At 43.0% G+C, this 27,356-nt stretch overlaps 2 protein-coding genes across 6 annotated transcripts in view; both read right to left on the bottom strand.

The window, feature by feature from the left end:
• Fhos (Formin homology 2 domain containing) overlaps window positions 1–11,213 on the bottom strand; it is a 96,784-nt gene extending 85,571 nt beyond the window's left edge. For 3 of the 5 annotated variants that reach the window (XM_070670322.1, XM_070670325.1, XM_070670321.1), the window contains exon 1: window positions 7,295–11,212. In XM_070670322.1, the coding sequence (XP_070526423.1) occupies window positions 7,295–7,468 (174 nt within the window). In that variant the 5' untranslated portion in view covers window positions 7,469–11,212. Of the gene's footprint in view, window positions 1–7,294 lie in introns of all 5 variants that reach the window. The other 2 variants (XM_070670326.1, XM_070670320.1) reach the window with 1 other exon arrangement.
• LOC139110481 (serine-rich adhesin for platelets) lies at window positions 7,572–25,326 on the bottom strand. The gene is given in 11 exon segments (XM_070670292.1): window positions 7,572–7,648; window positions 7,651–7,674; window positions 12,455–12,495; window positions 12,573–12,672; window positions 12,946–13,168; window positions 13,476–14,050; window positions 14,150–15,435; window positions 15,750–16,992; window positions 17,177–17,611; window positions 17,772–17,994; window positions 25,187–25,326. Coding segments are annotated over 11 exon segments (4,248 nt in total). The 5' UTR covers window positions 25,208–25,326.
• Between the last annotated feature and the right edge of the window lie 2,030 nt (window positions 25,327–27,356).

The following is a 27,356-nucleotide window of genomic DNA, read 5'->3' on the forward strand; positions in this document are numbered from 1 at the left end:
ATCGATAACGTTAATATTTGAGAAAATATATCTATTTATTAATGCTCATTTAATTTAATTAATTTCGTTTTATCTCTCGCGCATGAAATAACGTTGCGGCTTATTTATTTTATGTTTGTCTCGTACATCGCAAACTTTTATTCGCATCACCGCGCGAACGAGGCGGTAGCGATATTATTACAAATGCCGCGGAATTTATGGTAATATTAGCGAAGGAGTCGGATCATCGTGCACGTATTCTCGCGGGAGCATTTAACCCTTAAACCCTTAGAAGCGTATACGGTTCAAGGTAAGCCGTGCCTATCTGGATCGTTACAGCCGACCTTACGTAATGTGCGGTTCGACTATTTGCAACGAACCGTGGGTTACGGTATGCGGTTAACTATGCGTCTAACTATAGCTGCTCCATGCCGGCACAATAGGGAAATTCTGGAGTGCGAAATACAGAAGATGCGTCGAAATGAGAGAACAATGAGAACGCATGACTTTAATAAGGCTTTGTTTAAGTAGAAACAAGGCCTCGCACGAACTCAAAATAGATTTTCGACCAGACGCGGTCTATATTTCGTACTTTAAAAGTACTTTGTTGCAAGCAATTCTTTATTATTATTTTTTTCTTTTTTTTTACCGCGTTCGGCTTTGAGCGAATTAAAAAGTCACCGTCCCGGAGATATTTCCCACGCGATTAAAAACGTCGCCCATGATAATAATAATGATTAAAAAAAAGAAAAGAAAAGAAGAAAATGCGTCGCTTTCCTTCCTCTTTCGCTAACTCCGCGTCTCTATGGATAATATGTCTTCATATATGATTATAAACGACAACATTGCGAAGCAATCTGCGCTGTTTATAATGCGCCTGGTATTTCGCTCATTATATTGTATTTGCACGACACACAATGCGGTAATTAGAAGGTGCTCGACACGGTAAAACCGTTATTATGAGAGATACAATTACATCGCGCCCGCTTTGTGTTTCCATTCGGCCAGGAAAATAAGATAAAGCGAGAGAATCAAAAGATTCACATACGCGTGGAGGTATCTCGTAACGCGGTCGCGAAAAAACAAGGCGTTAGCTCGACAACTGTAAGACAGATAGTATCATAAAATGACGGAACAATCATTGCGCGATAACGGCACGAATACCGCCGAGTAATTCGCGTCCGCCACGTGTCTATAAAGAGTAAAATAATCAAGTAAAATAGAATTATTATTCACTTCATTACTCGCATTATTATTAAACGATTTTATAGAGAAAGAGATATATTTTTAATATCGCGAGAGGATATTTATGACACGTAGATAATTTTATTTCGTGTAAATTATTTATTCTATTTTAATATTATTTTTTTTTTTTAAATAAGAATTAATTATGTCTCTTATTAAATAATGCCATAATTAACTTAATGGCGCGGTGGAATGTCTGACAAATTATAGAGAAAAAGTTACTCACACGAAACTAGATAACGCCATTACATACAAAATATGTGTAATACATCAAGTTTCGCTCGGGTGCATGTTTAAATAAGCTTGGCTCGTTAGTAATAATGATCTGATACATAGTTCCCTCAATAAGAGCCATAATTAATGCTCAACACTCATCTCGCGGGCGCGATCTCTCAAGTGCTCCGCGGAGGAATTTCGTTACGTAGTGATTATGTAAATGTTTTTGAGACGCGCGTTCCTCGCCGAAACATAAGCGGCGCCTCTCGGAAACGCTTCGCGAACGAGGCTACGTGCATTCGAGAAGAAGTTAGCTCCGGCATCTACGCGAACTGCGCGTAAAGCGCTCGCGAAACCGTGAAATTCGGAAATAGCCGACTTTACTGCCGGAAAGTATTGTAACGCGTATGCGCGGCGTGTTTCGATGGAATTGTTGCGTAAGCAATGACTTTTACGAACGAATAAAATGCGTGGGAAATGGGAAGACGCCGGAGAGCAAACGAAGCAATTACCCTCCTCCCTCCCCCTCCCCCTGAAAATTGCGTTTACAGCACGGGCGGAATTTTTCTCGGGCACCGTACGTCAACTTACGTGGACTTTAAATATAAACGCGCATTAACGTTTTCGCGACGCGAAACGCGAAATTGCGGGGGAAATTAAGCTCGAAGTGTGCAACCCTCGCGTAGCTTCGAATTTCAGAACCGAGTTTCTATAAAAGCGCGCAGATTAAGAACTTGCAGTTTGCATTACGAACTTTAATATTTAACTTGAAATCCTTCGCGTTCTTCCCTTCGATAGAACAATATTTGGAAGACTGTACAAATAGTAATATTAGACCTGATCAAATAAAGACAACTTAATTAACTTGTCTGTTAATTAAACGTCGACTAAATTAATTAAATTACTTTCTAACTAAAATCCACCCCGTCCCGAGGGCGAATTTTCTTCGTCGTGCTATTTAAAACGGTCTGCGCGCATTTGATGGATTTAATTGCAATAAACAAGCGGTGCCCGCGATAATCGCGATTGTTGCGCTATCCGGCAAAATTGTCCCGCGAACGTCGGGCATCACGACGGATCATTAGGCTCGCTCGAAGTCGGGAGGGAAAAAAGGATCGGCGAAGATTAACAGCGCGATTATGCAAATGCCGGCCGAAATATTACATCGTCGCGGATAATACCTTCCGGAAGTGCCTCGCTCCCTTTCGAGGTAGGTTATTGATCCCCAGACACCGCGGTGTCGTGCGAAATAAGGCCGTGAACGGGCGGCATCGCGACGCGGGCGGCATCCCGACGCGATCGTTTCTCGATCGAGAATCCGTAATTTCCAATCGTTTACGGTACGGCCGGGGAACGTTCATCTCGATCGCGGCCCGTCCGTCATCTTCTCGTAACCCGTGTCCTTGCCGCGCCCGCGATCGCTTCATGAATATTAACTCCGCGACTCCCGAAATATAATGCCGCAAAACGCCTTTCTCGGCGAGATGGTCGCGCGCGGATCGTTGCACTCGAGGAGCGAAATTCTCCTCGTCCCGGCCCGGTTCGTCTTCCCTCCCCTTTCCTCCTCCTTTCCCCTCCCCCCGACCTTCCGCTTCTTTTCTTCCTTCTTTCATCCCGATCTCACCCGGACGGCACCGTCTCCTCAGCCACCCGGACGAGGATTTTCGGCGATATTTACGAGCGATCTGAGGCAAGATCGCCTCGAGGATATTTTTTCGACCGCTTCTGAAGTTCGCCGATATCGGCTTAATTTATTGAATTAATGCAAGGACGCTAATTAAGGAGAGAATTATGCGTTCTTCTCTTAACGTTAATACGGCCATATTTCACGGCGATTAGATAAAATTGAAAACTACAAGAACGTTTGTAATTGAAGCCCGCGTTAATTATGAAAATAAAGTCCTCGAATTGTAAATTTATGAGAGGTTTAATCTTGAAATTAAAAAGAAAAAAAGGAAAAATGTTAGCGATATCCGAAGGCGATATTATACGTCGAGTCGAAAGAACTTTTTCAAACGTGCGAAATTTTTTTAATTTCCCGTAAACACGCCGTCTTAATATTTGCGGAATATACAAAGAATTCGCGCGACTCGCGGAATATTACGCGCTAAAAAGATGCGAGCGTTTAAAATGCATCGGGTCGAAGTCAAAGAGCGGCGCGGCGAGCCAGCGGGCGTCTCGCATTCGCCGTCAATCGCGCGGTGTTACTGCTAAGTAAAACCAATTTGTAAAACTTAGGAAAGAAAGCAGGGATGCGGTTGCCTCGCGGTGTCTAGAAAACCGGTAACAGGAACGATATCCACGCGAGCGCCGTTTCGATAAGCGGCCCTTAAACCCCCGTTTATCTAATCGGCGATCTAATCCGGAGACGCGGGACCGTCTCCTCGCGAGGGACATTCGGTCCTTTGGTCCGCCCGTTTGGCGCAGGCCGGAAGATGAGAACGCCGCGCACCGAGAGATTTTCATCTCTCGGCCGGGGTGGGTGTACCGTCTCGCGCCGCGGCCCGTAGAATTATAAATTCGTTCCCTCGTGTGTACACGGCGTACCTCTGAAACAAATTCCAGCGCTCCGCCGGGAATTACGGCGCCCCTCGTGAATGAAACTGGACACTGCCCGGCGTCGTCGTCATGCACGAGCGTTCGTGGCGGAATGCAACAAAGAGACCCGTACAACTCGCCTGTAACTACGCGAGCCGGCTGACTCGGGGGGTCCGGGGAGATAGGCGGGTAGGTAGGTAGGTAGGTAGGTAGGTAGATAGGTAGATAGGTAGGTAGGTAGGTAGGTAGGTAGGTGAGTTGGGTATCCAGGGACCGTCTATCAGATGACTTTCAAGTCCCCAGCGACGTGGAATGACTCGGTGTCAAAATCGCAAAGATCAGGCCAGATGCACGAAATCCGAGGGACGCTGAAAAGGACTTTAATCGCATAAAGGTTCGTCCTTGCCGCCTGTTCCCTTTCACGCGTTAGAAATATTAGATAGCGATTCTTCTGATTCGATAATGTATAATTTGACAGATTTAAATACGGAAAACGAAAATATATTTCCTGGTTGAATACCGACTTTCCACGTGTGATTTGTGCGCCATCTCCGAAATAAATCGTACATTTTTTCTTTTCTTTTCTTCTTTTTTTTTTTTTTTTTTTTTTTTCCAAAGCGCGTGTATAAGTTTAGTGGAAACTGTAAACTTCTTCACAACGCGGGAAAGGCGTGACTCATTCGTTATAGGTACGATAGGAGATACCTGCATAAACATAAATTCAAATCGGCAGGAGAGAGTACGCCTTCTCGAATTGATTGTATCTTATGCATTAACGTGCAATCCGTAGGAATAACTTTCCTTAACCTTCCATCGGAATTAATCCCTAAGTACTATCCATGTAAAGACTACGTTAATCGATCCTCGTACGTGCGCACGTCGATAAAAATTAGCTTAATTCTTTTTTCCCCTCCGTTACGAAGCGAATAAAATTCATATTGAGCCGTAGAATTATTATCTAAAATTGAAATATTCGTATTCTACGTGAGAAATATTTTTTTCTCGTGTAAAATTAATTTTTTTTTTCCGTTTTTTTTTTATTTCCTTTTAAAAGATAATAAGATTTTCTCGCTGAATTTCCATTAACCCCGACACAAGTCTTCATCTGAAGGATCCACGTTCTAGCCCGATGGAATCGTACGAGTGAAAAACGCGATTCTGCCAAATTACTTTTCCTTCGTTACTTCGGAAACCTCGCGGCGAAAGGTAAAACGTGGCGTTTCTGTTCGTTTGCCTCTCCGGCAGGCGAACTTCTTAGGATATGTGCAAGCTTGGATTTCAATGAGAAAACTGGGAAAAGGCGAACTGTTAGGAAAGTTATTCACAGGCTCCTCGCATCTTACAATGCAGCTTCGTTTCATGATTCACACGAGCGAAATAGACGTCTCGGCTTTTCATCGCGTGCTGCACTTCTAATTTTTTTTTATTTTATTTCTTACTTTCCGCCTTTATCTCATTCCTTCCTTTTCGGTGCTTCAATTTAACAATTTCTTCCCAATTTACTTATTTTCTTTTCACCCATAGAAGAATCGTTACGCTTCACATTGTCAGAGCAATTATTATTTCATACGTAGACGCACGAAGTTCGTGATAGATCACGACGTTTCGCAACTTTAAAGGAATTATACTTATATATTGCATGTCGTGAATTCGTATTGAAATTATATTATAAGTAAGATAATTTATTTAGAAATCACTGGCCCCCTCGGGCGAGATGAATAACGTTTATCTGCGACGTGCGATGCGATCGCATCAAGCTCGGCGATCCGAAATGCGTTACTGATAATAATACGTTTACCCCAAATTCGGACGTCCTCTCGGTAGGCCCGGCCCGTTCTCAGGGCCCGTTGAAAAAACGTATCCCTATTGATTTACGTCTCTTTCTTTGTGGTACTCGATCGCATGACGACAGCAGCGGCGGTGCACTTTGCAGTCCATTGCCGACGGTGGGCGATAAGCCGCGCCGGCCATAAAATCGAAATTTCAGAGTCTCCGAAGTGTAACGCCGTCCATAAATCGCAATCGTAACTCTCCATTACCATTCAATAGCGGGTAAGGGAAAGAAAAAAAAAAGAAAAAACAGATGAGGCGGCCTCGGCTCGCGGTTTTCGTCCACGCGGGCACTCGGTTTCCCATAAAACAGAGCGCTTCGCTGCGCGCTTCCGTGACGTTAAGTGAAATAGCAGAAAGACGACGGCCCGTAAAATTAATTGTATCTCTAAAAGTGGAGCAAGGTAAAAAAAGAAACAAAAAAAAAATATATATATATATATATAATCACGCGTAATTTAAACTGTTACGAGTAAAGATAAATCGTTAAGACATTTATTTTAATTGCTCGCAACGTGACTGAAAAATAAACCTGCAATTTTATGTATCTCAGATAATATTTAAAAGTAATGATTGTTCCGCTCTTGCGCTTAACGAAATATGTTGTTATTTAGCAGTAAAATAAAAGAAAAAAAAATAAATAAAAGAAAAAACGCCGCGAGAAATCCAGGCACGTTTGAAATTCGATACGAGGCGCGAAGTACGTGTTTTGTCTCGAATTAAAAATGCCGGGATAAAGTGATCAGACACGCCGTTCGGGAGGATAAAACCGAGAGACGAAGAAGTTAGAATCCGCCACTGTCGTCGAGATAACCGGTACTTCAGCGAAGGATATCTATAGGTGTGTAATATCCAGGTCGTAAACAAACTTTTTATTCTTTCTTTGAGAGAGTAATGCTGCGCGGTGTACCGTTATGTCCGCCGAAGAAGGGCCCGAAGAGGACCGGCAAATATTTCACGAGCCGCTTGAACCCTCAGATACGAGGAAGAGAATGCGAGAGAGAATTAAAGTGTTACACGGTCTCTACCTATATCATGTTGCTTCGTTACACGCCTATTATTCAGTTAATCTTCCATAATGATGACCGTCATTACGTAACTTGTCGAAACGCCGATAATCGAGAACTGCCGGAGATCAACGCGTCCGAGCTTCGATAAAGTTTCTTTTTTTTTTTTTTCTTTGCAAGACGATATTAATTGAACTAATTCCGCAGCAGTTTTCGCATTACGATCCTTTACTCTAAATCTTAATTAATTTTTATTTTGCATTTTGCAATTCGCAAGTAGCTCGTAACGACAGCGTACTTCGCTCTGCAGCATCGCCTAAGTCTGAAATTATTTCGAATCGAGCAATTGAATCAAAGTTGGTTCTAGGTCTGATATATTAAATTTTTTCTACGGATAATTTTTTTTTTTTTTTAATAGTAAGATTGCTTAGTTTACTCGACTTTAAAGAACGTAGTACGGCTCGGGAATAATGACTTACCCTGTGAGGTGCTCGGAGAAGTCGGTGCACAGCTGCGAGCTGGTTGATTAGCGGCAGGGTCGCGCTGAAGGTGTGATCGGGTGGGTTAACATCCGGATAGAGGGTCGGATAACTGAACGGGTCGACGTCGTTGAGGTACTGCACTTGGCACGTGAAAAACATCTGGCGGTACATTTCTTCCCGGGGCGCGGGAGGCGGCCCGGGGATCCCTCGCAGTTCCTCGTCCCCCCGAAAAAGATAAGGTTGCCCACCCCCCCCTTTTTTTAACCGCTCCCGTTCACGTACGCACGAGGATCGTGTGCGTACGCCGCCGCGGTGCACTCACGCGATGCGCGAACCGGTTTGTCGTACCGGCGATTTATTTCGATTCGATCTGTCGGCTGAAACGAGAAAACGTTCTTTACTCTCTGTCCCTTGCTCGCCGCTGATTACGCCCTGGCCTCAGTTCTTGCTCTAGACCTCGAAACGCGTCATTCTGCGAACGGCAGCCGCTCTGGGGTTATTTCTCTGAATGACGGAAGAAAAATCTGATGGCGTTTCCATCGAAATTTCTTTCCTCCATATGAAAATTTGAATCGAGCACGTCTGCAGTGTGTGAATAATTTACACGGCGCGTTTTGCCTTTTCTTCGTTCTGTTTCTTTTTTTTTTTTTTTTTTAATCAGTGTTAGATCATAATAATCCGGATGTCTGTCGATCTGTGAGTATCTTCATGTGCCTTTCTTTTCACGGTTTTTTCTTTTTTTCCTTTTTTTTATTTCGATCAGTCTACCGATCGCATAAAGGTTTTCAGACACGTAGGAACCGCGACGGAAAGCGCGCGTAAAGCACCCGTGAAAGTAGCGTTAGGATTATAACGATCTAGGACTGTAGTCATCATCGTTAATGCAACCGGTGTCCACGTCGTTTTCAAACGGTCGTTGACCTTCGAGTTTCCTTTCACTCGCTTATCGATTTGTTAACTCAAAGCAGAAATCCAGTGGGAATGGTCTCGTGCCTTCGTTCAAGGCTTCCGCACGTATTTAAGAAAATAAATTTATCACGCGTTATTTATGTATCCTCTTCTCCCGTAAACGCGGAATGTTCGCACGTTTTGTCTGACCAGCGGTATCGGGTATGGATTAACTTTTATTTTGCGCCGTCGCTTTAATTTTGGTAGGCGCGAAGATAAAAAAAAAATAAAAATATATTTTCCGCGCGTGCATGAAAATTGGAATTTTAATTTCAAATTTTTTTCAATTTTTTTTTTTTTTACCGCGATGTAAATTAATGTAGCATCCACGCGAAAAGATATTCCAATGGAAAACTGCCTCGGCCAACAAACGATTATCGGAGTATCGGTACTACTCGAACATCTGCTAGTAGACTTTACATAAAGTTCGATGTGGCGGAATGTTGTAGCTACCCGATGTAGTAGTAACTCGCTTGTAGTTAACGAAACTTCAAAAAATCTAAATCCCTTAACACCGCGATATCTCCACCGCAACGTGTCACGATTGTACCGGATGCGCGAGAAGAAACTCCCATAGCTACTTATGAAAAAGCGTTGCCATACCGGTTTTCGCATGCCGTCACGTTATTGTGTATCCTCGCCAACAGGAAAGTATTGTACCACATGACAATTTGTTTTTTAAATACGCCGATAAAAAGAAAAAAAGAAAAATTGTAATTTCTTTCCGTTGCTCTTCTCGCTTGATCGAGATTTCGGTCGGACGTTTATTTAATATTTCTAATAATAAATCAAAAAAATTTTTAATAATATAAAAAATGTACGATACATGTATTTAGAATTTTTTTTTTTAATCGCGGGAAAAAAATTCGATAAAAAAAAATATACTTGACGAGAAATATCTGGAACTGATATTTAAATATTTCACGTTACTTCTAATTGAGTAATAAATTAAAAAAAATATGTATATCGCGTGGTCGGCGTTTAAGTGACGCGATCTTTATTCACGCGTGATAGATTTCCTTGCGACACTGCAGGCCTGTAAGAAAATCGGCGCCAGGTTGATAAAAATGAATCCGCGAGCCGTCATTATCAGTGCATGCCGGCTCGTCTCGTCATCTTCGCTTTCGCATTGTTCTTAGTTGCAAATGGGCCAGCGCTTCTTCGAACCGGCTCAAAGAAAGGAGACGGAGAGAGGACAGATAAAGAGAGTGGGCGAGAGGGAGAGGAGAAAAGGGAAGGGACGAGAGAGATCGAGGGGAGAGAGAGAGAGAGAGAGAAAAAAAAACGAGTGGAGAGATGAACGAAAGAAGAGAAACGGAATGGTGGATGGGAAGAAAGAGAGTGAAGGAAATATGTCGAAGAGAAGAGAGAGTTAGAAGGGAAAACGGGTCTGCGCCGTGCCACGAGTGTAATCGCAGTTGTGGTCGGCGAGAGATTCATGATCAAGATGCGATCGCGACGCGAGATCGAACTCGCGAGGATTCCCAAACTCGCTTGAATCAACAAATCTGCCTCGCGGAACGGCACGTTCTCTCGCCGCTTTAACTACGTTTCTCGAGAATCATGTAATCGGGATGCTGCGTTTTAGTTTTCATTTACGGCGTTTCGGAGCATCTGGCTTTTCGTACATTTATCGGTATTATATTTATTTATTTAGGATAGCATTCTTAGGATCCCCATTTCCACAATATCTCGTTTAAAAATAATTTTAATAATCTAAGACTCTTTTTCTTTTTTTTTTTTTTTAATTTTATAAAACGCTGTCGTAATAAAAAAATATAGAAACGTTGAAATTATCGATCAAGATCTCATACCGCGGGGAATAATAAACATCTTTACGAGCGGATTTAATAAGGCGACGATCTGTTTTTTAATAATTCCGCGGCCGATTATGTGAAAATTTCGCACGAGGCGGATTCAAAGGTGAACGACTCGAGAAAAAAGCGCGATGGAGCGGCGAACGTGAACCGGACCTATCGTCTGTAGGTACGCGCTAACTAACATCCGAAATAAATAACATCTTTCAGGAGTGGCTGAGCGCCAGAACCAGTCGGGACGTGTGACATTCCAGAAAGTTACTGATCTTGGCTCCCAAAACGACTGTGCAACGTTTATGCAAAATTATTACGATCAGATGCGCGCGTTTATTTCCGATACATTAAAACATTTAAACACGGAGCGCAATAATAATCGCTTCGATATTTTCAACAACTGTATATCAAGGCATAAAACGTCGCGGAACGTTAGAAAGAAATTTCAAACAAATACTTGGACCCCGCGATTTTATTTCGGTAGATAATATTTCTCTTCTGCCGATAATCCGCAATGTAAACGAAATGTTTCCGCCGTGTAAGTTACTGACGCGCATTGCGACAATGAGACGAAAATATTTGTAACCACGTGTTCACAGGCGTGTGAGGCACGCGCTTTATAGTGGAAATAAAAGGTCATCCGTTGCCGTATGAGGAGGATTTTATTACGTCGAGTATCCGCAGTCTGTACAAATATCGTTAAAAAAAAAAAAAAAAATTCTCTCTTTAAATTAGCTTCCCAAAATTAAGCCTGTAAGTACCTGGGCAAGATAACTCGAGGAAAATTAAGTTCCTACGTGCCTATCGTCGTTACTCTCGCGATTGTCGGATGCGAACACGTGGGAACGGGAGGCTCTGTAAAATCCGCGAGTACCGGGCGGGCTTTCTTTGTCGTTTCGCGGAGGTCCTTCGGAGCAAGAACGAAAGAGGCCAGGCGGGGCTGGCGACAAGGACCTCAGGCATGGGCGACCTGAACCTCCAGGTCCTGCGCCGCGCGCGAGATGAAAGAGCGCGCGCTTCGCAGCACGGAGTCTGCGCGCGGCGAGAAGGACTCACCTTTCAGGGTGACACGCGCACTTCCGCCGGCGACGCGTGCAACGGGAACGCGTGCCGGAAACCGCGTGGTGCCGACGAACGCCGGAATAACGAGCACGCAACGCCACGCACGGGGCGAATTCGGGGGAGGACGACGCCGCGGAACGCGACGCGGTGCAGCGCGAGCGAGTAGACGCGTACGGTTAACAACGCGGCGCGCAACAACGTGCCTTACCTCGAGAGCGGCCGTCGCGACACTGAACGTGCAGCGGACACCTGTCGCCGACGACCGACGGTACCGCCGCCGCGCGGTCGAACCCCTCTCTCACGATATTCACCCTGAAGCGCTGATATTCGAATATTAATTTTGTTTTTTTAAATATTTTTTTTAACTTACTGTGTAAGACACAGATTATTTACAGATTAATTAAGGAATTAATAGAAGTAGTTTATTTTATTTTATTTATTTATTAATTTTTTTAATAGTGTTTGTAGAGAGCATTTTATATAGTAGCTCCGCGAAATGTGCGTTAAAAAATTTTTTTATTATTTATTAATACGACGATGAATCACGTTAGGTAATGCAATATGTAAAAATATGGAAGTTTAAGCGTCTCACGTATCGTCGATTGTATAATGACAATGCGTCCCCGTGGAGACCGTCAGGAGCATGAAAAGGGGACGCTGAGCCTATAGAAACGTGAATAAAGGGGAGTCCTTATGCGGGAGGGTGCTAATGCTACTCACAAAATTGTCAAATATTCGAAATCTATAAGTCGCACATACGGCCAACTAATAGATTCCAATAAATATAATAAATACATTTATTTCTGACCGAGATTAATAAATAAAAAAATAAAAATAAATTATTCAATTTTTTGACAATGTCGTAGTAAGATATTTTTAACTGAAACGCAATATGCGAAGGAAAGTGTGGAAGCACTCAAGCAAGCGAAAAGGGTTCCTTTGTTTGGCGCTGCTTCCGTGCACAATACAAAAATGCAAGAGGGTAGCAAGGAGCTCTTCGTACATCCCTCACGAAAAACAATAATGTCGCGGGTGCATTTCCACTTCCCTTGATCTTGTCTGCCTCTCGTATACCTCTGCTGGTCGTTTTTTTTTTCTTTCTTTTTTTTTTTTTAAATATAACCGTGCTATCCTTTGTTTCCGCCTAACTGCGAAATATCGTATATCAAAACGAGAGTCTTGCGATAGTCACCACAAATGCGTGATTAAAAAAAAAAGAAGAAAAATAAGAAAATTAAGCACGTATCTCTTCGACAGAAATTGCCATTAAATTTATTTCGCCGAGAAGCACGGTTGAATATTAAAATTAACATGCAATAAAAATGCATGACAAAACTCACCGGAATGTAGCCATCGGGCTGAATTCTCTTATTGTCCCTGCAGAAAAAGAAAAATATTAAATATCGCCGAACGTTGGAATATTTATTAATATTATTTGCTTTCGTAAAACATACCGATTTCTTCGTTGAATCACCGGCGTTTTCGGCGTGCTGTCGTGAATAATCACCTGAGTCGCATCTATCTCTTCGCATTCCGAACTGTCTTCGGAAGTGTCTGTAATTAATACGTAACAATATTTTTATTCTAACATTTCGCAGTATTTTTCTACGTATTAAATTCGTAAAAAGAAAAATCTCGTTTTTCAAGCACGTCACGTTTCTCGATTTTTATCTGTCAGTTCGATAAGAAAGACATCGCGCAATAAATTTAATTGGGTCCACTTTGTTAAGCTTTATTCGATACATCGGATAATCTGGCTGATACTATGTAAACCGGCCGCGCGATAGCATCGATCGTTAAGTGACGCTAAATTCATTCCCGCCTCACCCTCTTCCGCTCGTTCCTGCTTACAAACTCGGGAGAGAACAGGGCTGTGGCACAGGACGCCTGTACCGCCGAGCACGTCATCGATGTCAGTGTGCTCGCTGATAAATAAAGGCAACGTAGAGGGTCGTTTCCGAGGGGGTAGTCTTCGTAACGCCGGTTGCACGTTATCGTAAGGAGATTTCCGTCCCCCGTAATTATCCGGCGGATCAGGCGGATTTTCGATCTGCGAAAGTAACGACGAACTTAACACCTTGTGATACCTTCTTTGCCTGCTTATAATTATTAGCTGCATTTTCTTTTGAGGAAATATATAAATGAAAGAACTTGATAGCATCGATAATATTATTAACTTATTATTAATTTTTTTTTTTTTTTTTATAATTAACGAGAAAAAAAATTAAAAAATAATTAATATTAGAAATTGGAAGATTAACAGATTATTATTAATTTTTATTTTTTATTTTATTATTTAAAATCTTTATTAATGCAACATACGATTCGATAAAATTATGAATTGAATTAATATTTACCCCTTCTGGACTCGCGCGATCTCCCAATGGCTCGGATGGCGGCGGCGGAAATTCGATAGGAAATCTAGAGAGGCTTCTTTTGACACTCGTCTCTAGTTCAGGGTTAATGCCGATATCGATCTTCTCGTATGATTCCGAGGAGTCGGAAGTGCTGTTAGGAACCTCCGTAGGAATTTTAACGACGCCGTCGGGAACGTTAGAGGAGCTGTCCATCCACCATGCCTTCTCCCCAGATTCGATATGCCGAATTTTTTTAAGCGGTTTTGAGGAATAGAAGCTGTCGTTATCGGCGAGGTTGTCGGCACTTTGATTCTCAGTGGACACCACCGGGATGACTTCGATCCCTTCCGGAACGTTTTCAGGGTCGTCGCTCATCCACCATGCTCGTTCGCCGGATTGCTGGTGCCTGATACGATTTCGTCGATCCACCGATCGGAAACTGCCTCGACTAGATCCTCTTCTCGAAACAGAAGACGCCGGCGAGGGCGATTTTTTCGCTTCCTCCGGTGCGACGTCGTCCAGCCACCAAGCGTGTTCTTCTGATCCTTGTCGCCAGATTTTTAGCTTATATTTTCCTGACAACGGGCGCGAATTAATTAATCGTTAAACGGCGAATAATAAAATCTTAAGTCTTTATATATTTAAATAGAATAAAAAATAAAAGATTGTCTTACCGTCGTCGGGTAAGGCTGTGCTTATCGTGGTATCCTGGCTGATATCGTTATTCCACGGACTGACTCTTTGAATTCCCTCGGGAATATTGTCAGAATTTGGATCGAGCCACCATGGTTTCTCGCCGGAAGACTGGCGCTGGATCCTCAGGTTACTTCCCCTAGTCCCATCACTTTTCTGGGAATTAGTGAAGCCAGAATCTTTAGATAGATTGGCCGATCTCGAAGACGATAACGGCTGTCCCGATTTATTTCCGTCTTCCTGGTTTTCTTCAAAAGAGTCCACCCAACCGTCCGATTTGCTCGTGTCGTCAGAGTCTTGATTTTTGTTCTTGAAAAAATTTGTCACCGGCGCCAGCGCTCTTATTAGGAAGGATTTTGCCTCTTCCGTTTTCGCGGAGCGATCGCTCTTGGATCTCGGGCTGGACGGAGGCGGCCTGGGCGGCTTTTCCGTCATCATTGACATATCGTCGATCGATGACGTCAGTATGCTCGTTCTCGATGATCCCGCACTAATTTTATCTCTCGCTTCGCGCGTGGGCGACGCCGCCGTTCTTTTTCTCCTCCGTTTCGAATCCAGCTTGTCCGCGCGATCGTCGTCGTCCTCGCTGCTCGACGAATTTGCGGAAGTCGACCGGCTGCTGTTGCTGGAATTAAATGCTCCGGGTCTCTTCTTCGTACCGCAAGGCGACTTAGATCCTTTCGTTTCTTCCCATTTTGTTAAATTATTTCTCCCAGGCATCGTTCTCGATTCTCCCGACGAAAATCGCGGTCGACCGGACGACTTTAAGGCAGAGGATCCTAAAGCGACTGCCTGTGAAATATGTTCCGGCGTCGATTCGGAATCCTGAGGGCTCGCGGAAGCGTTTCTCGGAATTTTCTTTCTCCTCGCGTACTTGGAGCACGACGGATCGCCGTTCTCCATATTCAGGGCAGATTTGCGGAAATCTTTGTTCACGTATTTCGTCGCCACGGTGCACTTCGGCGTGACGGCGACCGTGGTGTCATTTTTCGGCACAGGTGGTTTTCCACGGGCGTCCGACGAACCGCCTTGCCGTAGATTCACTGACGGCAGAACTGCGCTAGTGGATGATTTTCCGGGCGATGGCGGCGTGGTCGTTTTTATTTTTACACCCTGACTCGTCACCGAACTGGCTGACGACGATTTCGATCTGCCAATTGGCATGCCCGCAGAAGATCCGTCTGACGAACTGGTCCGCGTCATTTGACGCGGCACGCTCTTCGTCGGTACGTGCCGAATCTGCGCGGAGCGACTTTGCGAAGAACCGCTTTTAATAGAAAATATTAATTAATTCAAGAGCACGGTTAACTTTTTACTGAATTTAAACATTTCTTTTTCTGTTTGATTTCATATGCATAAAAATTATTACATCTTTTTAAAAATAATATAACCATTTTTTTAATTAGTTATTTTTTAGAATTATAAATTTTTTACGAAAGATATTTTTTTTTTGGAATATAAATTTTACAAAATATTTCTTTTTAAGATATTAAATGGTTTCGTTATGTTCTCTACTTGTTGCATATATATTAGGTAAACTTACTTAAAATAAATTATTTTATTAAAAAATATTGTACGTACCTCGACGTCGAATCTTTTCTTTGCGAAACGTCGCGCTTTTGACAGCTGATTTCTTCATTTTGGTCTTGACTGTGCCCTTCAACAATTCGAAGAGACTCTTCAGCTCTAGAAGAGGAGCTGGTATCAGACTTCGGAGTGGATCCTCTCCTTTCGCTATATCCATTAGGTTTCGATGACGGTATTTCACTCTTCGAAGAACATTTAGGTACCTTCGCCTCGTTCTTCGAAGAGGATTCTAGTCGCGGAATGGATGGCCTTCTTTGGTTACTTTCGTCGCATCTCGGTACATCTTGCTGATCCTGCGCCGAGTCTTCTCTCCGGTAAAACGCGAGGTTCTGATTCGAGTTTTTAAAATTACCGGGGCTCCCACTCGTCTCGATTTTTCGCGCCCCGCAGCAACACCGTTCGCCACCGTGAGTACGATCTTCTTTGCTCGCGTTATGAGCATCTTGACCGCTCGGCGTGGTTTTTAAATCCTTCGACGTTGCCTCGTCGTTAGTCGCGCAACCGAGAAGTTTGTCGCTCTGACTTTTGTCGTCGGAACTGTAAATCTCTTGATTAAAGCTCGACGATTCTTTGGCAGAAAATTCACTTTTTGCAGCCGCTTCGTTTGCTCTCGCGTACGCGAAGCTGTTGAGTCTGTTAGACGAGCCTGTGTTAGAATATCCTCTGGACGAATACACGGACGAATTACCAGTCGACGACGCACCTGAATATTTATCCAGGTACGTCGACCAAAGCGTGCCGGATACTCGATTGCTCCCGTACCTCGAAAATCTCGGCGTCTCTTCCGTTTGGTCGCATTGCACCTCTTCGTCCGTCGTATCTGGCAATTTTCGTAATCTAATTACTTCTTTTTGACAAACGACGTTGTTCTCCGCCCGCCTGTTTCTCACGTAGGACGAGGAGGCTGGAGACGTTGGCGAAGTGCCCCTCGTCACCACCGTCAGCGTCACGGATTCATCGTCCGGATGTTTATCGTTAGTCTGATTCTCTTCCAGCCGGCTTGCGATATTTGATAATTCGTGGTGGCAATCTTTGTCAGGCTTCACGAGTCTTGATTCTTCCTCCGTTTCTTTCTGATTGCCTGGCTTGCTATTTAAATTTTGAAATCTTCCTCCCGCGGATGGATAGCTTATGGCCGTCGATACTCGTTCGTTGCCACTTCGCGACGAAAGGTATCGCGAGCTAGCTGTCGAGCTGAATCTCGTCGAGATCGTAGCCGAGCTCGATTCGGACGTGCCTAAAAAGTGCGCTTTCGTTAAACATTAATTATCCATTTTGTACGACGCTCGAAATATTAAAAATAATAATAATTGAGACTTTTGTTTTTAGACTTTTTTTTTTGCATTTAAAATTTATATTCAAAAAGTCGTGAATATAATGAAAAGAATTTTTTTCTCGATCGTTATAATAATCGCACTTACTAGGCGAGGCAGCCGAACGACTGTAAGCCGGCGTTCTCGAATAACTCCTGAAGGAACTCGTTTTCCCGACGCTGACTTCCGGGCTGGGCTCGCGCGACGTTTTCCCGGAATTCGGACGTAGGCCTCTGTAGGAAACAGGCGGATGGTCCTTCTTCTCGATTTTACCATCGCTCCCGTACCCTCGGACGAAACTCGATCCGGGATATGTGCTGGACCCGTACCTCGATATTCCTTCGGGCTCTCTGCTCTTTTCCCGCGACACCGGCCGGTTATATCTGTCCAACACGGAAGACGGCCTCTCGGATGTTTTGCCAGCTGAGAACGAGTACTTCTCAAGGAGGGACGACCTGCTATCAGATAGCGGACTTTTCACCCTCACGTCTTCGGACGATGATCTCCCGGAATGCAGTCGGCTTTTATCGATGTCCTTAACGCCTGCGGTTATAATTTCATCAGAACTGTTACTTTCCTTCGAGAGATAACGCTGCGCAAATATATTATAGAAATTTCTCCCGGCGTGTATATAATATAAATTTCTTTCTTTCTTTTTTTTTTTTTTTTTTTGGCGTTTAGATATTTATGTTATTCGACTTACATGAATATTTGAATGACGGTTTCTCCTCGAATTTATCTTTTTTAAGAAAAGCGCTTCCAAAACCAGCAAGCGCCCGTTCCTTGGCAACGGCTCGGGCAGAACTCGATCCGACTCCGGAATAACTGCTTCTGCAACTTGGCAGGTTACTTCCACTGGAAGCATTTCTGCCGAATGTGCTGGTAATGCCAACGCCGGTTCTGCTTCTATATGCTCCAGTATCACTCTGGAATCGCAAAAGAAAAATACGAATAATAAAAGAGAGAGAGCGAGAGTTGGCTCTTTGATTATTTAATTATATAAATAATATTATAGTTCGTACAAAACTGCGATCAAATTACAATTAATTCGTATGGCTAATGCATTATCTTAAATATAAAATGCTATCGATTTTAAATTTCCTGATAAAATTTTATTTAAATAATTTATGCGGTATTAATTTAATCATCACTGCGTAACGAGTTCGATAAATTGGTTAAACTAAACATATATTATTGAGCTCCCGCGATGCATTATTGATAATTGCGTTGGCAAAATTTATCACTTCTTGTATTCGCAGTAACGAGAACGGGTTGGACGTAAAAGCCAATAAGACATTCGCAAGAAATAAGGGCTGTGGGTGTTCCAGGATATTAAAGATAATGAGGATAATACGGATAATGCGTAGTTTGCATTACCGAGCATCTGATGAATGTCTTCATCCAGAATTTTATGTCCGCTCGAGAAAAAGTCCACTTTAATATAACGTTACTCGCGAAGCATTTAATATCTTAATGCAAACACAAATTAAATATTAATAAATTCTTTAACCAATAATCTTTAGTTATTAAATATCGTATTTCGCTTAAAGCGGAGTAAAATTAGAACGCGAAAAGAAATTAAGAGGTTCGTTAGTTATTTCCCTCCCCCAAGTTTCGAGTAAACTATTATATATTAATAAACGTTACTTGAGATTGTAATTAATGTTATAAAAAAATCGTATAATTAATATAAATTTGGCAAAATGCCCTTAATCTCAAAATAAATAGATCGACCTGGCAGAGAGTAATAACCTTTGCGTTTCTTAGTTATATAACGAGTGATGCAAATAAAAATCTTTATTTCTTTAAGAGAAAATTGCGCGACTGTCGCAGGTCTTTTCTTCTCGTGACTTAGCACGTTGCTGTTCCAAGTGCCGGGCACTTGTTAAAAAAAAAAAAAAAAAAGAAAATAATATATATATTCTATCTCACGAAAGACTAAACGTTTTATTCGCGATGATGCGGTACATTCTCGATGACACTGATGAGGATGTGGGCGACCGATGCATCGTGATACTAGCTTAAGGGGAGGCCGGATAATTGAAGAGTGTCAGCCTGATTTAACCTCCGGCGACTCGGTGCATTATTATAATTTATGACGCACGACCAGCTGTCACGAGCTCGATAGAACGAAAGCGTAGCTTAATTGTATTCTTAACTAGTATTCTTAAATACAAGCCGAAGTGCTGGTCCCTTCGGGACCACCCGCTATAAATAACACGAGAATCACTTGGTACTATCATGACCTAATTAAAGACGAGCCACATGAATTCACAGTGCTCAATAGCGCGAAACTTATATAATTTGTTAAATGGCCGTCTTTATGAAAAAGTATATTTAATTAATTTTATTTTTAGAATTTTACTTTTGATAGAAGAAAAAGAAAATTAAATAACACGAGATGGTGTCCGTAATTAATTTGTTATTTCGCAATTGTCTCGTGAATTATTACCGGAGAGAATTGACTTTGTTATACGGAAACGTGTAGTTATCATTAATTATTGTACGCGGCAGCAAATTAGGTTACCGTTCACGATGGCGGTTAGGTCTGTTATTTTACAATTCGCACATTGGGCACACGCCAAGATTTTTGGCACGTCACGGTGTGAATCGAGGAAGCTTTTACAGGGAATCTCGCCACACGTGCAAACACGTGATGCTTTTAGAAACGACATTTAAAAAGTAAACTCTACATGTCGTCGGCTATTTTTTTTTTGGTGAAAAGATCGTTGACTGAGCTAGCACTTAGATCTTTCTAAAATCTTAGCGGCAATAAAAAAAAGTTGTCCGATTTCCGAGTCGATTAAAAAAAATAAAAAAAGAAAAAATTCTCTCGCGGATGGAGTACAGATTGGAAAATGCCAGGGGTACCGGGGTCTTGACGGGAAAACTGGACGGCTCGCTGTGTAATTGGAAAACTTTTGGTACCGCGTAAACTGCCGGAAGTTTTGCGGCTGAAACTCTTCGATCCGGTCTCAAAGACGGTAAACTTCCCGATGGTGTTGCGAGCCGATAAATCGCTCATCATTACGTTCTAGCTGGATTGCGCGTCGTCGACACTGCGAGGTATCGATCGCTCGTCTTGTTTTAATGTTTCACAAGATCTATGACGTTCGAGTGCAATTCCGGGAAGCAATAACATGTTATCGTGTATCAATATGTATTACGCTGAATATATCGCTTTCCTTTCTGCGAACACGCTTATTGATCTGACCCTAATAATTGGACGTGAAATAATCGCACTGATATATAATATAAAACGTACTTTATTTTTAATAAAAATATATATAAAAGCGTCAAGGAACACATGAACGTAACGGTGGTCGGCGACAGTTCAGTTAAGTAATAAACATAAGATCTGAAAAGCGATTGCTGTTTGCGATCCCGGTGCGCAAGTGGAGCCGGCTGCAATTGCCGCGATGTCTCGCAAATTGAATCTAACACCGACGAATAGATCATAAATTTTTCCAGCCACACGCAGACGAGCTGGCCCCGGCTCGATCAAAACGAACTTATCATTCCCGCATAGGTGAAATGCATAATTCTTTATATCCCCCTGTCACCGTATATTTACATAGAGCCGCGGCGAATCGCTTTCATAAAACGATATCTCGTTATTGAAGCGAAAGAGGAAAAGTATCCTAGATAAGATAGAAAAGCTTTGCTCGGCGAGTTCGTATTATCACTCGCTGTTCCCTATTCCCTTATCTCGTTCCGAAGCGAAAGAATTTTCGTGCTGCAGTTTTCCCCGTTTGCTGTTTCGGTATTTGTTCCGAACGTTTTCTTTGTCGCTCCGCAGGCCTAACGGGGTCGTTGAATATTTCGAGGCGCGTCTTATCGATTTAGCTCGGCGACGCCATGCATGCGAGTCAACCTGCACCGGGGTGAAATTGGGTTCAATTCCGGCAATTGATCCACGAGATCAGCTGTGTTTGCCAGCAACCTTGTTGCCCGACGCGACGCGCCGCGCTAACAAGGTGACGACGTCAAAACAGCGTTGCGTCGTCGTGATAGTTCTGATCCGGCGCGATTCTGAAATATCAATTTTCGTTGGTAATTCGAGGATACGGACAAACACGTCCGCAGTTTCGATCAAGCCAGCCGGCTTCGATAAAACATCTCTTGGTATTAATACGAGAGAAAGAAAAGAACTAACGCTTCGCGAGCCTTGCTTTCAAATTTTCTCCTCCACCGCAAATAACCACATTTTATTATAATTTTCCGCGGCAAATTCCCTCGTCATTCCCCGCGCTTTTTATCGCGAAGATTGAATCATTTTATACATTCGCGCGCGCGCCCGCGTTGAGCGATAAATGGCGTGGCAATTTTCTGCTTTAACGTCGCCCGTAATGAATCGACGTGTCTACGTGTCTGCGAGATACGAATGTAATATTCAAAACTCGGTCTTCCCTCCGCGATCTCCGATATCGCGCAAAGTCTGCGTCGGGATAAACACGTGCATGGCAGTTTTGGCACTGCCGTTTACTACTGCGGCTTATGATTAATTCAATGGCACGCCTCAACCAGTTTCCCTGGTGCGCTCCGGTCTTTTCTAATGTGCATATCCGACAGTTCCGTACTGTTTCGAAATTCAGAACTCGAAGTCCATCTACTTCCGTCGTCGCTCTGGTCGGGGTGGCGAGGGGGAAGGGAAAAAAAAAAAAGGGCAAAACCGCGTCTACGGCGACGTTTAAATATAGCCGCGAGTTCTCAGTTATAACCATCCGGGCTCTCACTTCGCAGCATCCGCGCGCATATTCCTTCTTGCTGCGTTTTATCAACGACATGCAAGAAGTTGCGAAAGCTCTCTGGTGTCTTTACAAGAAACTGTTTTAAGGAAAGTGGAGGAGAGGAAAAAAAAAAAGAAAGAACAACAAAGCTTTCAAGGCTGTTTGTAAAGTCCATTTTAATTTATAATTTTTTCACTTGCCACGCCGTCTAATTTATAATTCAAAGTATAAATAGACAATTTCAACATTTTGCGGAACGAAAAAAAGAATTTGTTACCTTTATTACGGTTTCAATAAAATAATTTTAATACGGTTTCAATAAAATATCTTTAAATGGTTTTCTAAACGGTTTTAAAAAAATCTGAAGTGTCTCTTCGCGTGTAAATATATTTCAGATTCTAAAGCAATTGTTTGACTTTCTATTGCACAGGCGATATTATTTTTAAGTGTCTCGTAACAAAACGTCATGAAAACTAAATCCGGTGCGTGGCGAGAATTCATCTCTCTCTACATTTTTTTTTCCTTCTCTCTTTTTTTTTTGAGAGGCTTCAAGTTGCGTAGCAATAAATATCGAGCTCTATTGCGACGCAAAGGCAAAAGGAGCACAAAGCGGATATAAAAGAAAGAGGAATGGTACGCTCGATTAAAAGCATTCACGCCATCGTTTGCAGCCGCTATTGCTCCGCCAGGAATATTCAAAGAAGCCGTTAAATCCCTTTCTCCGGTTCCGTCTAGGCGGACTGTTCTGCCCTGCATCTTCGTTCGACCATTTAAATACATTCGTTCGCGTTTCAATCCGCGCACCCCGGTCAACTTATTAAGCTCGGTATATTATTAATAACAAGTTAATATAATCCTAAACTTACACATTCTTTTCGCTTATCGCATAGTCCCTCGCGTTAGGTAATCAAAAGAGATATCAAGTTGATCTACAGTATTCGTTTCCGAAATAAAAAAAAAGAAAAAACCCTTCGCAAAAGTAATTCGAGCCTGACAGGAATTGTCTACGACAAATTTCCCGTCTCGCGTGATACATCGGCGTGCACCTCCAACCGTCCTACCGAGCTTCAGTCACCTGAAAGAACTCGAGAAGCGGGCGACCCCGCGGCCCAAGAGTATATGCTCTCGCATCCAGGTCGCGTACGAAATCCTTATTGGCCGACGACGACGGCAAACCTCGTGAAGGCTCGAGGGATCTCTCTCAGGAGCTTTCAGGAGGTAACTGTGCCTACGCTCAACGTGTCCCGTATCAAACTCCGGCGCGAGTACCTCGGCGAAGACAAATCTTTCTCTCTCTCTCTCTCTCGCCTCCCGCGCAGCTCCCTCGGTTTGGTGAACCTCGCGTGCCGCTCCGAAATTTGACGCGATACCGTCACGTCGCCTCCAGCGGTGTCGATCGCGTATACGGGAAGAAAGCTCCGCGCACGAACCGCGTGCACGCATGGACGGGTGTGTGCGGGGCAGACGTCGTCTGGGAAAGACCCGGCTAATTTTGCTAGCCGGGGACGAATCGCGGTGCACGAAAATGCTTCTGGGAGGCGTGCAAGCCGGGACGGTCGTACTCGGACGTCGCCGACGATCATCTCGACCTCCTTCGATAAACGATCGGGCCACGTATCTCGGACCCCGTCCTCCGCGTTTTCGGGCGTGAGCCACGATCGGATCTTTCTCGCCCGCGGCATCTGCAGTCTGACACGAGTCGGACTATATCTACTGAAGGTGTAGGATTTTTTTTTTAATTTTTTTTTTCTCTGTTTTTTTAAAGCGATAGAGCTTTTACTGCAGAAGAAATATTGTGACTTTGCACGCGCTAACAATCACGTCACATTACTTACACGCAGGGATATATTTATTTATTTTAAAAATGACGTTTTATTACTTGGCTTCAACAAAAGCCGAAAACAATTCAGTTATATTAAACGTATCTAGGAACCCGAGTATCGCTCGTGTTTCTGTTTAGCTGCCGTTTTGCAGAAATTTCATTTCCTACGCGCTAAATTCTCCACGGTGCGGCAAAGTCAAGCAAGCACAATTCTAACGAAACATTCGTGATAAAGGAACGAATTTAATTACAAGCTCGCGAGATCTACGATGCTCACGGTGGAAAAGCATTACGGCATCGCGCAGACCTCCGGTTGTAATTTCGAACCTGAGAGTGAAAAATTCAACACGCGAAAATGTAAATCAGTTCGCGTAACGACCGTCATAATAAAGAAATACTTTTACGAGCCGGCGATAATTCAAACGCGAATGCGCGAGAGAGCTGTGCCGCTTCCTCACAATGCGGCGGCCTAAACAAGTTATATCGTTGTTTAACGCGCGAGCAGATCCGCGTCGTCGCTATTTGGAAAGCTTTTCGACTTAGCGGTACTTCGCAAACACCCGGTTTGGTCTGCGGGTAGAATAAGCGGGCGTGCGACCTGGACCTTTGGACGATAAAGTTAATGGACTTCATTTACATTGCATAATTGCGACGAAAGCGGAGCCAGCACTCAAATTATACGCGGGGACCAACGACCAGAACCAACGGCGAAGGTGCCCTTTGAATATTCGGCATGCTTAAAATACTCATTTACACTGTGCGCGACTGTTAAGCACGGATTCGCGACATTGAAAGTTAATTGGCTATAGGTATAATTTGCAAATGTATTTGTCACGCGTTAACCCGCCGTAGAATTTTTATTTCAATAGCCCCGGCCGGTTGCGATTGCTCGATATTAATACTCAGCGTTCGCGTGAATTTTTATTTAAAATATATTAACGTAAAATAATGGAGTAAAAAATATATATTCATATATATGTGTTATAAAAGAAAAAAAAAAGGGAATTGAGATTAGCTTCCATGTCTCAGATGACAGAAAGGTTAATTTGTATACGTTCTCATGCAAATGTAACTACGTATATGTTTCGCCCGATATCTTCGCGTAACGCTATTCGCCTGAAAGCATCGAAGTGATCAAGCGTCCGGTAAGATTCGCATGAATCATCGGGGAAAAAGATACTGATCTCGATCGAATGGAAATGTTTATTTCGACGAGCGGCGTCATCGGTCCATGCCAATATAGAAATCCGCTCATATTTTTCGCATGGCCAGCTACCAATAAAGATATCCGCGGCGGAAAGACCGCGTAGTAGCTTTCAGCACGTCCGCGTAGATCCGCGCTGCCAACAAATCCGCGACACGAGTGAACGAACTGATCGCCTCGAATCGACGGGAATTGAAACCTCGGCGGAACGAGCGTCTCGCAAAAAAAAAGGATCCTCGCTATCGTTACTTCAATTATTTCGTAGTTATTTTCCCGTCGTTATTTCCTCGCCGCTAAGTAGACACTTCGGGACGCTAAGTCAAGCCGGTTCCACCGCGAAATCAGTAACACGAAGGACTTACGTAGCTCCTGTACGACGTCATGATCCCGTGTCCGTCCCTTCAGAGGAGGAAAACAGGTCCTCGGAAGTGTTTCCTGCAGCCGGCCTCGCCAACCACCATCGAATGCAGGAATATCCGTACCGCTTTTGCACTGATTCACTGGTACCGATCGCCCGCTCGCGATAGAACGACGAAGGAAAAATTAAAAAAAAAAAAAAATACCGTGATATCAAGGCCACCAGGGTATAGAGCCAACCGATTGTTTCGAAGAGACGGTTCTCCGCGACCTCGTGGAAGAGAAAAGCGGCGAGCGCTGCGGAGGCGCTTCGTTTCGAACGAAGCTCGGACCCTGAAGAGCCGGCGACCCGCAAGGCACGCTGCGGTCCCTCTTGTTCCTCCTTCTCTCTCGCTCTCATTCTCGTTCTTTTCTTACTCCGAGCTCTTTGCGTCTCGTCTTCTTCCTTCTTCTCGATTTCCCTTCTGCCCGGCTCCGCGAAGTTAGCTCCTTGTCACGCTCGCGGCGCTCACTCGAGCCCTATTTTAAGAATAGCTTTGTACTTTCTCTGTCTCGCTCTCTATTCGTTTCTACTTCTTCTTCTTCTTCTTCTTCTGCTGCGCCGGCTGCGAGGAAGACGCGTCTCCTCTCGAGGGAATAGGGACAAATCCCGTATGTGCAAATGCGTGCATATCCGCTTGAACGAAAAGAGAAAAAAAAGGGGGGGAGCGATGAAATCGATAGCTCAATAAGACATCGAACAGAACAGAATATTAATCGTAATTTTTTTTGTTTCAGATAATATTCTACAATTGAAGGAAGGATCAACCCGCAAACATCCTGAAAGGAGGAGGAGGAGGCTCAGGAAGGATGGTTTCTTCTAGTAAAAAAAAAAAAAAAAGTAAGCGTCTTTATCAAAAATACAGATTAAAATTTTTTATTCTTTTTATATTCGCAATCAAAAATTCTAAATTTAATCAATCTAAGGAAGCGACATATTAAATTTAAATAATACGTTTAATGTTACAATAACTGACTAGACTTTGTGCTGCCAGCCAGCGTAAAGTTTCGGAGTGATTATCTCTTACAAAGTATCGTGGTAAATATCGAATGATAAATACTATGCTTGAAGAAAGATATTATCTAAAGTAAAGTTATCGATGGAGAGATTGTGCGTGTAGCAAACTGTGACATTCAAGTTGAGAGCTTTCTAAGTCGGTGGCGCTTCATGAATACTCTTGAAAACTTCGCAAAGCTCTGGGCTGACGATAACGCTGCGGGCACAGCTCGCGCGTTCTTAAATCTCATTTATATTTTCGTTCAAAAAAAGAAATAAAAAAAAAAAAATTGTCTAATTAAGTTGACTAATTAAGTTCTTTGTTAAAGACGACAGAAACATTCTATTCAGGTTTAATTAAGTTCACTCGAGAGTCTTTTGAGGTATGAGGAATTTAAAACCCATGTTTTTCAAGCTCGAGTTTGCTTGAAAGTGCTGCTTTTTCTGTCTTTAATCAAAATATATTTTACGGATTATTATGGAGAACATTGAACACGTTGAATAATATATTAATATTCTCTGTATCGCATCGGAATATGATTATGAACGCGCGGCGAGATAAAACTGAGTGAAATGTAAGACACAAATTTGTCACCTAGATTCACATTTGTGACGTTGATAGATTCTTCGTAATTCTCGTACACGTGCCACGCGTTAGCTGCCATCGCGCTCTATGCTGGCAATTAATTACGATCAGTGCAAACGTGACGTTCGCGAAAAGAGTCCGCGGATCCTTTGCTTCATCTTTCTCGTATCCGAAAATATTTTGTCCTCGATATAAGCTCGCGCGAATATATAAGATACATTTTATTAAAATATTAACGCTTTTATTTTTTTTCTTTAAAGCTTTTTAAGGCTAACGATTCTAAGGCTTGTATCATTTTTAAACTATTAACATTTAATTGAAATTTTGTTGTCGCCGCACAGTTGCGTTTAACAACAGATCGGCGATGCTAAATTGAGATTTGCTGCAGGATGTCGAAAAATAAAAATAGAATACTGTCATGAAATTAATGCATGAGTGACTAGTTTATATTGCATATAACTTTACTTACCCTACTTTCTCAGTAGATACAGAAGAGTATTATTCGGACGAGAATAGCGTAACTTAGTCATCCCGAATCTTTACGGCAATACCG

This window comes from Cardiocondyla obscurior, linkage group LG20 (assembly GCF_019399895.1).
Source record: "Cardiocondyla obscurior isolate alpha-2009 linkage group LG20, Cobs3.1, whole genome shotgun sequence".
In the NCBI taxonomy this organism is placed as follows: domain Eukaryota; kingdom Metazoa; phylum Arthropoda; class Insecta; order Hymenoptera; family Formicidae; genus Cardiocondyla; species Cardiocondyla obscurior.